Source organism: Colobus angolensis, unplaced genomic scaffold (assembly GCF_000951035.1).
Source record: "Colobus angolensis palliatus isolate OR3802 unplaced genomic scaffold, Cang.pa_1.0 Scaffold234, whole genome shotgun sequence".
NCBI lineage: Eukaryota > Metazoa > Chordata > Mammalia > Primates > Cercopithecidae > Colobus > Colobus angolensis.
In genome coordinates, this window is record NW_012115533.1 from 478,479 (window position 1) to 491,651 (window position 13,173).

Genomic DNA, 13,173 nt, shown 5'->3' on the forward strand with positions numbered 1-13,173 from the left:
CCAAACACTGCATGTTCTCACTCATAGGTGGGAACTGAACAATGAGATCACTTGGACTCGGGAAGGGGAACATCACACACCAGGGCCTATCATGGGGAGGTGGGAGGGGGGATGGATTGCATTGGGAGTTATACCTGATGTAAATGACGAGCTGATGGGTGCTGACGAGTTGATGGGTGCAGCACACAACATGGCACAAGTATACATATGTAACAAACATGCACGTTATGCACACGTACCCTAGAACTTAAAGTGTATTAATAATAAAAAATAAAAAAGAAAATAAAAAAAGAAAAGAAAACACACACACAGACACACATACATACACACGCTTATAAGATACCAAGGAGTACAGCCCTCATGTTGATGTTGGAACATCATTCCTAGTAGAGCTACAGCTGCAGATCTGGCATGTATAGCCATTCTTAAAATCTCTGCATGATTCTGGAACTTAAATTTTCCTGAGACTTTCCCCAAGCCTATTATATTTCCTCAGATTAGTGGCAAACGACTTAAAAAGTCAGATTCTTTAATCAATTTTACTCACTTTGGAATGTCACTCAACCCTTTCACCGTACAAGAGTCCAATTCTCCTTGTATTCCTATATTTATACCACTGAGATGTAAAATATATTTTATACTAATTCTCTGGTTTATTATTCATTGTTATTCTTACACTTTTCCCTTTCTCCTTAGAAAGAGTGATAAGTTTCTCTTTCTGTAATTGATGCTGTACATTATGTTAAGCCAATAATTTTAAATTTTAATCTAAATATTTTTTGTGTGTGAAGTAAAACTAGAAATCACATCTTTCTATAGTTACGGTCTCTTTTTTTCTCTTGGTAGACTATCTTTAGTCTCCAAGAATCTTAAGAGAAAGTATTCTCTATTTCTAGCACATTTATTATGACTCTAACAGCAATTTCGCTGATAGGAAACCACACACCTCTTGTTTATTAAGGTTGCCTTCATGAAGTACAATGTAGAAACATCTTTCATTTTTCACTTATTAACTGAGCTAGTACAGTAGAAGAGCACAGCGATTATGTTCTAAAATAGCATCGTTCTTTAAAAAGCTTCATATTCTAAAAATATCATTACTGTGCCATTAAATTTTTTTTTTTTTTTTCAGACGGAGTCTTGCTCTGTCGCCCAGGCTGGAGTGCAGTGGGGCGATCTCGGCTCACTGCAAGCTCCGCCTCCCGGGTTCACGCCATTCTCCTGCCTCAGCCTCCCTGTAGCTGGGACTACAGGCGCCTGTCACCACGCCCGGCTAGTTTTTTTCTTTGTATTTTAGTAGAGACAGGGTTTCACTGTGTTAGCCAGGATGGTCTCGATTTCCTGACCTCGTGATCCGCCTGTCTGGGCCTCCCAATTAAATTTTCTTAAGTGACCTATGATCAAGAAGAAAATTGTTTCTGTATCTGCCACTAAATTCAAAAGTCAATAATTTGGTCTTAATCATGTAAAACAATCATAACATATATGCATCTCATTTCTTTCTCACTTGAGCAATTATTTAACAGTTTGGATATTGCTTCTTGAAATTATCAAAAAGCATCGTGTTATAAAAACAAATTAACAAACATTAGAGAAACAAACTCAAAATTTCTGAATCTTATTATTCCTAAAGCAGATAAATCCTGCCATCTAAAACTGGAGTTTTAGCCAGTAATTATGAGAGAAAATTGAGGAGAAATAGAATAATATATCAGATGATTAACAGGAGTGAAAGTTTAACTGACTTTTGGGTTCTTTTGTCTTTACTGAAATATGCTAGCCATTTTCTGCCAAAATAAAATATGAAAAATAAGGACAATGAATATGGGTAAATCCTTCTTCAGTGACTTTTGTCTTGTGATGACAAACTCCAATGATGGTTACACAATGAGGGGTTGAGTTAATAGAGTAACCTGGAAGTCTCCCTCTAAAGTATGAGACATGGTTTTATCTTGCTTATATAATCTCCTTAAAGTAGGACACAAGGAAAATAAAGTTCACATAATTACAAGATTTGATAAAAAAGATCCAGTTGATTGGGTTTTTATTATACCGTCTTGTGTAGTTTTGCAAGACTAAGCTTAACAACCTCAAGTTGAAATTAAGTTTAAAAGTATAAGTGAAAATTATCTCATCATCTTAGTTTACTTTCATCATCATAGATTTCTTTCTGGTTTAAACTAAAACTCTTTATGGCATTATCCCGGTAATGACCAGGCATTTATTAATAATAGAAGGCAATTAAAACTTTAGTAATACAAATAAATAGGCAGCTAACACCCTTACCATCTTTCTCTCCCTGTCTCTCCCTCTCCTTCCTTCCCTCTCTCCCTCTCTCTTTCTTCTCTCTCTCTCAATGCATTTCATTTTTTCAGAATGGACTGAAAAATGAATTGAAGAATGGTTGTGTTTCAGCTAAGAAAATTCCAATCAATAGACAACTAGTCTGACTGTCTTTGAGTGTGAAATCTGCTTGTAGGCCCCCAAAGTCTGGATCCTTTCCTTACATTCTTATATTACTCCACGCACCACACCAAGGTACAGAGATAAAGGGCAGTGTGCTGGAAGGAGCTTGTGTTAAAAACCTCTGGGACATTCTCAGAATCTTAGTTCTGTCACTTCTATTATAAATTCCATATGGAATTTTTCTTCAGTCTGCTCCTTTGGAGAAATCTCAGCAAAACGAGATCATTTCTGATCATTTAGTTTTAAAAATAAAATAAAAAATAGGGTACCTTCCAGGTTGTATAACTCAAACTTCTCCATCTACAACTGCCTTAATGTCCACATCATTGAAGTCAAAACTGCAAGACCGGCAAGTCCTAGGAATTTGAAAAACAGTGACTGCTATGACCCTGGTCAAGGCACTTAGCATAATCTCTGACCCTCAGTTCTGTATCTTTAATATTCAGACATAATGTGGACTGTGTTTCAAGGATGGGTGCTTTGTTTTGTAATATTACTGTTATAATGACAAGTGTTGCCATTACTAAAATTCTACAGTTTACAATTATTGACATTTGCTATGTAGTAGGCACTATACTAAGATATTTACATGACTTAACTCATTTAATCATTCCAATCACCTAGTGAAACATTATTTTACTTTAAAGATGAGGAAATTTAGGCACAGAGAGATGGGGTAACTTGCTCGAGTTACATTAGTAAATGACCGGAGATCTTAACCACTAGAATTCATACAAGATGCAGATAACTACTGTCATTCCTTAAATAACTGAAGAGATCTATCAGTATTAGGGTGCAGTTGTTATTAAGATTATTTTAATTACTTATTTTATTTACTTCACTTAAACACATATAAATAATTGTACTAGTTGCCGGGCGCGGTGGCTCAAGCTTGTAATCCCAGCACTTTGGGAGGCAGAGACGGGCGGATCACGAGGTCAGGAGATCGAGACCATCCTGGCTAACACCATGAAACCCCGTCTCTACTAAAAAATACAAAAAACGAGCTGGGCGAGGTGGCGGGCGCCTGTAGTCCCAGCTACTCGGGAGGCTGAGGCAGGAGAATGGCGTAAACCCGGGAGGTGGGGCTTGCAGTGAGCTGAGATCCGGCCACTGCACTCCAGCCTGGGCGACAGAGCGAGACTCCATCTCAAAAAAAATAAATAAATAAATAAATAATAATAATAATAATAATTATACTAGTTAATAGAACATATAAATTCAAGCAGTTATTATTTACTGAAAACAAAAGTTAAGCCCTCAGTAGTAGAACTTATGAGAACGCCATTCCAGATAACATCAAACTGTTTTTTAAATGCTCCCACCTCCCCTCTCCAAAGGAAAATAAAACCAGACAAATGCAGTTTAGTTGTTATATTGGTTTACTCATTTTTAATCTTTCTGCCTGCAGTGAACAAACAGTTATCATAAATTACAAATCTAAACCTTTATGAAAGAGGAATTAATTTTATTAATGTTCCAATATAAAGCTGCCATGGAGAAGGTGCCATGGCTGAAACTGTACAGCATTTGCCAGCCATGATTTATAGTGTCTTTAAAACAGCTGGCGTTATCTGAATTGGCCATCTAGTCTTGGTTGAAAAAAGATGTAGAATGGCTAACAAAAAGGATCAGGTGAGCTGAGACTGCTGGATGAACAACGATAATATAACTTATCAATTCACGAGCCCTTTCATCAGAAGATTGCAATGTTCTTTACAATCACAAATTTATAAGCCTCATAAATTGTCTGCAGCAATGGTTGCTATCTGTTTAATTAAAATGTCAAGTTGGTGATTATGTAACTTTGTAAGGCGAGTGAAGGAGGAAGTGACAGATGGCCCACTTTCTAAGGTGAAGTTGAGCTCTTAAGTTGCATAAAGATATGTTGAGCACACATCATACATAGGTCATGGGCTCCTTTAAGACCTGTAGGGTTGTCAGAATAGTATAGCATATGACTCAGTTTCTAAATGTTCCATTTATATTCATTGCTTCAACATGAGGGCTTTGTATTTAGGAAGGAAGGAAGGAAAGCATGTTCAACTTTATTTTTCAATTAGCAAAGGGCACACTTTCGAATCTCTCAGCCTCCTTCTCCTTCCAAAAAATATTACGCTAGAGTCTCAAATTCAGTGGAATCACGCCAAAGCCAGGTACTTCTGAGGCATGGGCTAGAATAGAATTACTATGAACTCTATAACATTAAATTTGGAAGAAAGGAAATATGAATTCAGCCTCTCTGATTTCTTAGACCATTTTATTTTTATATTTAAAACCCAGAATTTCTGTCCTCTCTATGCTTGTATTCTGTTTGTAAAATGGGTCATGATTGTACTCTTTACATGCCAGGCATGGTGATGGGATAACTGAAAGTACTCTCAGAGCTATCATAAAGTCAGGAAGAAATTTGATATTATAAATTGTTGATTTCTACACTGGCAAATTTGCTAGATTTTTTAATTTGAAGATTATTACGTTTTAAATTAAGTTTTAAATTAAGTTTCTGGAAGTAAACATGTAAATTGAGTAAATAATTATTTATCTGTGAACTATTCTGTAAAGCTAGGTGTTTTAGAGATATTCCAAAAATATTTCACTTATCCCAAAGCCTAGGATTTCAATGGATGTGTCCTAAATGATTTAGATTGTTGATTCTAAAAGCATACAACAATAAATTTCAATTTTGAAAAATTCATAATTGCAATTGCTTTTTCTCTACCTCAGTCTGAATGAGTCAGATTTTATGTGACCCAATTTTTATTCTTATAAATTTTGCAGGTCCCTATTATTTTAGCCCCATAAACATTCTTTAAACACTTATGGGCCATCAAACTAAGGCACAACAAAAGTAAAAGAACAAAGACCTATAACACTTCTCTAGAGGTAAAACTTGTAAACTTCAATAGCTACTAGTGGGTACACTGACATTTATAGAAGCAAAAGATATATTCAAATAACAGAACCAATGAAGATAGACTGAACTATCTCTATGTTCCCTCTATGAAATTATATTTAGAAATTTTTAGAGCTTTATTGTAACAACATTTATAGCTGCAGCTTAGGTGGTGAAATTTTCAATACTTGAGGAATATCTACTACTTCCTATGTTGTTACAGCTTTGAAAATTTAATCACATACAGCACTATGAGCTAGAAGAATATAGATACTAAAAGAAAATATGTGGCTGAGGTAGATCTTGCTAGCAGAAATAAAACAATAAAATGCCAAATAAAATTGACAGTGTTTTAGGAAAGTGGGATGAATAAGATTCTTGTTTCATGATGTGCAGAAATGTGATTGAAGAAATACTGGCATCAAGGAAACTTTTCTCCTTCCTTCTCTCTTACTCTCTCCTTTCCTTTCTTCCCTCCCTCCTTCCTTCCTTCCTTCCTCCCTTCCTCCTCCCTCCCTCCCTCCCTCCCTTCCTTCTTCCTTCCTTCCTTCCTTCCTTCCTTCCTTCCTTCCCTCCTTCCTCCTTTTGCCTTTCACAATTTGAAAATTAAAGTTTATGTGGTATCCTGGGTGTAGGCTGTGTGTGGTGGCTCACCCCTGTAATCCCAGCACTTTGGGAGGCTGAGGTGGGTGGATTATCTGAACTCACAAGGTTGAGAACTGCCTGACAACATGGTGAAACCCATCTCTACTAAAAATATAAAAATTATCCAGGTGGAGTGGCGTAGGCCTGCAGTCCCAGTTTCTCGGGAGGCTGAGGCACGAGAATCTCTTGAACCTGGGAGACAGAAGTTGCAGTGAGCCGAGATTGCACCACTGCACTCCAGCCTGGGTGACAGAGTGAAACTGTGTATCCAAAAATAAAAAATAAAATAAAATTAATAAATAAAAATAAGTCATATCCTTGGTATAACTCTTTAGGCTGTCTCTAATATCATTTTATAAAGATTTACTAGTTGAAAAATAACAATGGTGATAGTAAAGATGGTGATAGTAAAGATTATTTTATATGGAACAAATAAACTTTTTGTTATAGTGTACTAAAAGAGTTTTAGCAAGTAGAGAAAAAAATGAAGTTTACAATTTTGCACAGAACTGCTATCCATTTTAAACTATTGTTTCGTATGCTAATTTCTCCAAATTAATACACATCTAATTTTTAATATTAAAATCAAAGATCTTGAGACTGAGATATCCAGAGTTGGCTAAACAAATAGAACTTCTGTCACTCCTTTGATATTCTAATCCCTTACCTAAACACAATTCATCTTAATTATAGGTAGTAAATGGAAGCTATAATTAAGTTTTATACAATTTTATGAAACCACGATGTACTTAATCTTGAAAACTGAAGATGCAAATATCAGTTTTTAAAAAGTGAGAGCCAGGTTATATACTAATATAAAAAAAATTCAAGAAACCTGCAAATCCCCAATTGTATATTGTTTAATTATCAGCATTTTTGAGAAACACAGACAGCTATGAAATTTAAGAGTGAGGAAACAAATATTGGGTTTTGGCCTCTATTTAATCTAATTTGTGACATTAATGAGCTGGTATAAGTCATGTTTTTATGATAGTAATTTCATTTAAACTGAAACACTGATAGATACTGCCTTTCAGCTATCTTGCCTATTTTTCTCATGAAAATCACAAATGCTTTCTTGAAGAGTCCTATGTCTCTTAGATATACCATTACTAAAGGAGTAAGCCCACCTCTCTCCATCACAACAATGATCACAGAAACTGCACTGCATTTGTAACCAGGTATTAGGGGAGACGGTGGCAGCTGAGTTTGCTTCTCTTTCAAGGAACCATAATCAGTAATGCAAGCTGCATGACTTTATGTGTCTAAAGAAAATTTAATCTGGTAACACTATCTACATTTGTTTGGCTTTTTTCTCTCCCTCAACTCATGACAAAGGTCACTTTTAATTTAATTTTCCTACCTTTCAGACATGTCTTGCAGGTGCAAAAAGTCCTCTTGCCTTCATAAAGCTATTTTTCTGAAGACATTTTTCACCATGTTCCCTGGAGGGGATACGAAAGCTGTCCACCAAGAATCTGCAACCTCTTTTGGGGGTCTTCCATGGATTCACTGTGACCAAGGAAACAAGCTGTTACCTAGCAACATGGCCCTTCAGGAGGTATTGTTACCAGTCTCTTAGAGTTCATCAAAGGAATTCCTGTGCTTCTGGATCAGCTTTAACAGGGATCATTGTTTCTAGGGAGTTGTCTAAACTGTGATATAACTGAACCTCAACTACAGAAACATAAATGTCAGCAGAGGGGATAAATGTCCATAGCATCCCTGGAAGATTCACTGTCTTCGGTTCCATTGTTTTTTGAATTGTTTGCACTGACTTGGGTTTCTTGAAGTTATACTTGTGCAGTATATCCCCCAGTATTTGATTTCCTGCTTCTCTTCTGTAGGAAAAGAAGCAAAATGGAAGATATCTAATTTTTGCTTGAAGTTTGCTCAGATAAAACTCCTGTGATTTGAAGACTGGGAATTCTGCCTTGTTCATAAAAAGAAATAAATAATAGTTATTTATTTCAAAGCAAATTTTTTACAACTTTTCAGAAAAAAAAGGAGTATCTACATACTCGCTTATTGATCCAACTATCCTGCTCTGAGTGTCTGCTATGTACATAGATAGCACTGTGAATTTCTACCTTCATGAGCTGATAAAATGAATGTTCTCTAAACTTGAAAGTTGTATGTCTCCTTTCCCAAAAAGAGAAGAATGTAGCTGTGTTTCTGTGTACTAAGAAATTGTTGTCTGCCAAAATCATAGTAAACTCTCCCGTAGTCTTTACTACTTCAGAGGAAAAGATATTTAGGAAACCATTTTATTCAAAATCTAGTTTCAAAACAAGATATTTTGCATATCTTGGAAAAAGCATCATGTTTCTTTTTTTCTGTTCTATAGTAGTATATTATTAGTACTATAGTATATTATTTTTATAGTATAGTAGTAGTATAGTATATTATTTTTAGTCTATAGTAGTAATCCATCTATAGACTAAAAATGTTTCAGTAACCTTATTAATGTGTTTCATATCAAAAACTGAAAATACATTCTCCTCTACTTTGTTTCTGTCAGGAATTAAATTTTACACACAAAATGCTTCAGGCTAAAACTTAGCAGAAAAATCTTCTATGCCAAAAAATATAATGTAACATATTTGCTAAAGATTTATACATTGATTTGTTTCTATCCACATTAGTACAATTTCTTTTTAAATGGAGTTTCATTTGTGTTGCCCATGCTGGAGTGCAATGGTGCGATCTCTGCTCACTGCAACCTCTGCCTCCTGGGTTCAAGCAATTTTCCTGCCTCAGGCTCCTGAGTAGCTGGGATTACAGGTGCCCACCACCACACCTGGCTAATTTTTTTGTATTTTTAGTAGAGACGGCTTTTTACCGTGTTGGCCAGGCTGGTCTCAAACTCCTGACCTCTTGTAATCCACCTGCCTCAGCCTCCCAAAGTGCTGGGATTATAGGCATGAGCCACCATGCCTGCCCTAAGTTAGAATAATTTTTAAAAATTTTCCAATGCCTAAAATATTACATCTAAAATTTCTGGATACTTTTCCCATGATAGGAGCAGAGATGACATTTTCCTTTCTTTTCCTCTCTCTCTCTCTTTGTGTGTGTGTGTGTGTGTGTGTGTGTGCACCTGTAAACCACAGAACCAATGTCAGACATTTTCTTTACTCTCATCTTTTTTAAGCATCCTGGGAACTTTCCCAAGTCCAAAAATTCTAGACCAGGATTATCCAAAAATGAATAAAACACAACTAAACTTACCTTTTTAGCTTTATAGCCCACAACAATTGATCCATATTCCTAACTGCTTTAGGCAAAAGCTATGTAATACTCCAGCGACGCAACTCTGACTTTGCTTAGAATTATCTTGGGTGCTTTAAAAAAATTCAGTGTCCAGGCCCTTCCTCAACTAAACAAATAATATCTGAAGGTGGCTGAGGCCCAGGCATTCATAATATTTTAAAGTATTCCTATTATACACTCTCAACGCCTCACTTACCTGTACCTACCTTTGTGGAGCAAAATGTAGTTCAAGAAAAACACACCATTAGGCTGGGCACGGTGACTCATACCTACAATCCCAGCACTTTGGAAGGCCAAGGTGGGAAGAGGTGAGGACAGGAGATCGAGACCATCCTGGCCAACATGGTGAAACTCCATCCCTACTAAAAATACAAAAATTAGCCCAGCGTGGTGGCGGGCGCCTGTAGTCCCAGATGCTCGGGAGGCTGAGGCAGGAGAATTGCCTGAACCAGGGAGTCAGTGATTACAGTGAGCTGAGATGGCGCTACTGCATTCCAGCCTGGTGACAGAGCAAGACTCTACTTACAAAAAAAAAAAAAAAAAAAAGAAAAGAAAAAGAAAAATGCACCATGATGCTGACTGGTCTCACTCTAAAATGTATAACCACTCACCTCAAGGTGTTGTCTGGCAGTCACACTAAATTCCCACAACCATTCTCCAACTTGCCCCCGTCCCACCTAGTCTAGTAGATGATTTTCAGTTGCTCTTCCTTTTGTTCATTTCCCTTATTTCTGCCTCCATCCTACTCTCACCTAAACAATCAGGAAAGGATTTCCACAGGGTACTATCATCATGCATGTATCCACCTACTCAATCTACCTGCCCACTTACTCTACTTTCCCCTCTAACAAGTAGGCCTTATCAGCACTTCCATTTCATTTGTGAACTGGAGTCTGCCACTTCATCTCTGCTCAAAGTCATTAAACCAGAAAGTGTCTTCCTTCTCCATCATTAGTGCCTTCCTTCTCCATCTCTTTACTGCATCATTCCCACAGCATATAAGCCTGCTGTAATTTTTCCATTGAAAACAAAAACAAAAGATACCCTCTCTTGTCCTGCTTCTCCTTTCCGCTTCCATCCCAATAGATTGTTTTACATGTCTTACAGCATATGAGAAAAGCATTAAAAGTGCTGTCTATATTTGCTGCCTCCAATTCTTCTTTTCTGAGTCTTTCTTGAACTCACTCGAATATCTTCAGTTCATTGCTCCACTGAAATTACAGTTGGCAAGGTCATTAATGATTTTCAGGTTACTAAATTCAATGGTCAATTCCTAGTCCCTATTTCCTTTACTTGAAAAGTACAGTTACTCTCTCCTTTTAGCACTCTCTTCATTTGGATTCTAGGACTCTACACCTCACCAGCTATCTTTTTACTTCATAGTCCCTTTTGCTGTTCCCTACTCGTCCCCCACCATCTCCTAACCGTAGTATGCCCAGAACTCAGCCTCTAAACCTCTTTCTCTCTCAACTCAGTCTTATCTGGATAATGATCTTCTGTAGTCTCATGGCCTTAAAAACCATCTATATGCTAATGACTTCAAAATTTATAACTCCATCCTAGATTTCTCTCCCTCTTGAATCTCAGACTCATATATTCACCTGCCTACTTGAAATTCCTCTTACATGTCTTAGATGGATCTCAGTCTTAATCTTTCAGAAATATATCTTTAAATCTCCTGTCCAAATCAGCTGCTTTCATATCTTCTGTCTATTCAAGCCTAAAAATCTTGGAATTATCCTCAACTACTCTCTTTCTTTCAAATCCCATGTCCAATCCCTCATGAAATCCTATGAGCTCTACCTTCAAAATGTATTCAGAATCTGATCACCTGCCTTCCTTTCATGGCCTGTTATGACACCCCTGCATTTATTAGTATCATTACAGCTGCTGCTTTACTGGTCTTCTGCTTCAGGCCATACCTCCCTACAGTCTATACTCCAACATAGCACTCAGAGGGATTCTGTTAAATGCAAGTGACTCTTCTGATTAAAATACATCAGTGGTACCCTATCACACAAATAAAGAACAGTATCTGTACAAAGGACTACAAAGCACCAATGTGTCTGATTTTTTTTTTAATATCTATTTCAAAATTGTAAGCTAATTTTGAAACAACCACAAAACAATCAAGGTTTAAATTGACTAAAGATCTTGCACAACTTCCAAGTTGACTAATATCAGTTAAGAAAAGCTAAACAGTCGGTACATGTTGTTAGATAATTAAAAATACTTTTTTTTTTGTTTCTCTTAGGTCTTAGGATCTATTAAAAAAAGGAATCTGGAACATGAACTGTTTAAAAAAAGGTCACCATTTACAAATACCTCTTGCAGAGTATGTTCTTAATATTGTGAAATCAAATCAAAATCTAGAACCTGTGGACGTGGCCTACCTAGCAGTCTCCTAATATTATACTTCCTTCAAAAATGATACAAAACAAAAAAGAAAGGAAAAGTATATCTGCAGAAAAACCAAGCACTGAGTAGATCTTGAGAACAGAGATTACTAAAACTTCAAAATAACCATGGATTTAAAACTTTGGTATGTCTCACATGCACCAGCTTCAGCCTTATCCCACAGTAAGACAAGGGTAAACCAAGGAAAACTGTGGGGAGGACAGGAAAGGAAAGAGGCCTAAAGTCGATCTAAAACTATCAGAAAGTACCATGAAAGTGTTCAGGTAAATCAGAGCATGAGCCACAGGGAAGAGTCTTCAAAGTATGCAAGATGTGAAAGCACAGGCTTGATATAAGAGGGCCTTTTTTGAAACACAGCTTTTGGGAGAGAACAAAGGAAAAAAAAAAATAGTGAGACATGCCCTTTGGCAACTGGGAGGTTTTGATGGTTAATTTTAGGTGTCGACTTGGCTGGATTAAGGAATACTTCGAGAACTGGTAATGCCTTACTTCTGGGTGTGTCTGTAAAGGTGTTTCCTGAGAAGAATGTCATGTGAGTTGGTAGACTAAGTGGGGAAGATCTGCCCTCAATGTGATGGGCACCATCTAACCAGCTGGGGTCCCAGATCTTCTCCTGCCCTTGTACATCAGAACTCCACTTTGGATTCCAGGACTTACACCAGTGGTTCCCTGGGTTTTCAGGTCTTTGGCCTGGAACTGACAGTTTCACTATTGGCCTCCCTGATTCTGAGGCTTTTAGACTTGGACTGAGCCAGGCTACCTCCAGCCCAGTGTCTCCAGCTTGCTGGTGGCTAGTTGTGGGACTTCTTAGCTTCCATAATTTCTTAAGTCAATTCCCCTAACACATCACCTCTTAGGTATCTATATCTGCTTGTGTATATGTACATATCTGACTGATCCTGTCTCTGGAGAACCCTGTCTAATGCAGAGGTGAAGAGGAAAAGAAGAGAAAGGAAAATCTTAAGCTCTTGTAAGGCAAGGTAGAATAAACTAAATTAGAGGACTCACAAGCCCCCCTGTGTTAGGCAGGATAATGGTTCCCCAAAGATGTCCACAGCTTAATACCTGGAAACTGTGACTGTGTTACCTTACACAGCAAATGAGAAGTAAGGTAGCCAATGGAATTAGAGTTGCTAACCAGCTGACTTTAAAACAGGAAGAGTTTCCTGAATTATCCAGATGGGCCAATGTAATCACAAGTGTCCTTAAATATGTAAAAGGGAGAAAGAAGACTCAATGTCAGAATGATGTAATGGAGTAAGACTCAATTGGTCATTGCTAACTTTAAGAGGGAAGGAGACCATGAGCCAATGTAGGCAACCTCTAGAAGCTGGAAAAGGCAAGAAAATGCCTTCCATCTGAGCCCCCAGACTCTCTCAACACTTCAGACAGAGTTATGCTTTTATGAGCTTTGTAAATGGGCTTCTGCATAAGAGTTAGACTGACAAAAGCCTGTTAGTCATTAGTAATTCCCATGG

General features: G+C 37.2%; 1 protein-coding gene across 2 annotated transcripts in view; it reads right to left on the reverse strand.

The window, feature by feature from the left end:
* Window positions 1–7,507, reverse strand: part of LOC105513676 — a 38,025-nt gene extending 30,518 nt beyond the window's left edge. The window contains exon 1 of one of the 2 annotated variants that reach the window (XM_011944615.1): window positions 7,371–7,507. In XM_011944615.1, the coding sequence (XP_011800005.1) occupies window positions 7,371–7,381 (11 nt within the window). In that variant the 5' untranslated portion in view covers window positions 7,382–7,507. The remainder of the gene's footprint in view (window positions 1–7,370) is intronic. The other variant, XM_011944616.1, reaches the window with a different exon arrangement.
* Window positions 7,508–13,173: the final 5,666 nt, after the last annotated feature.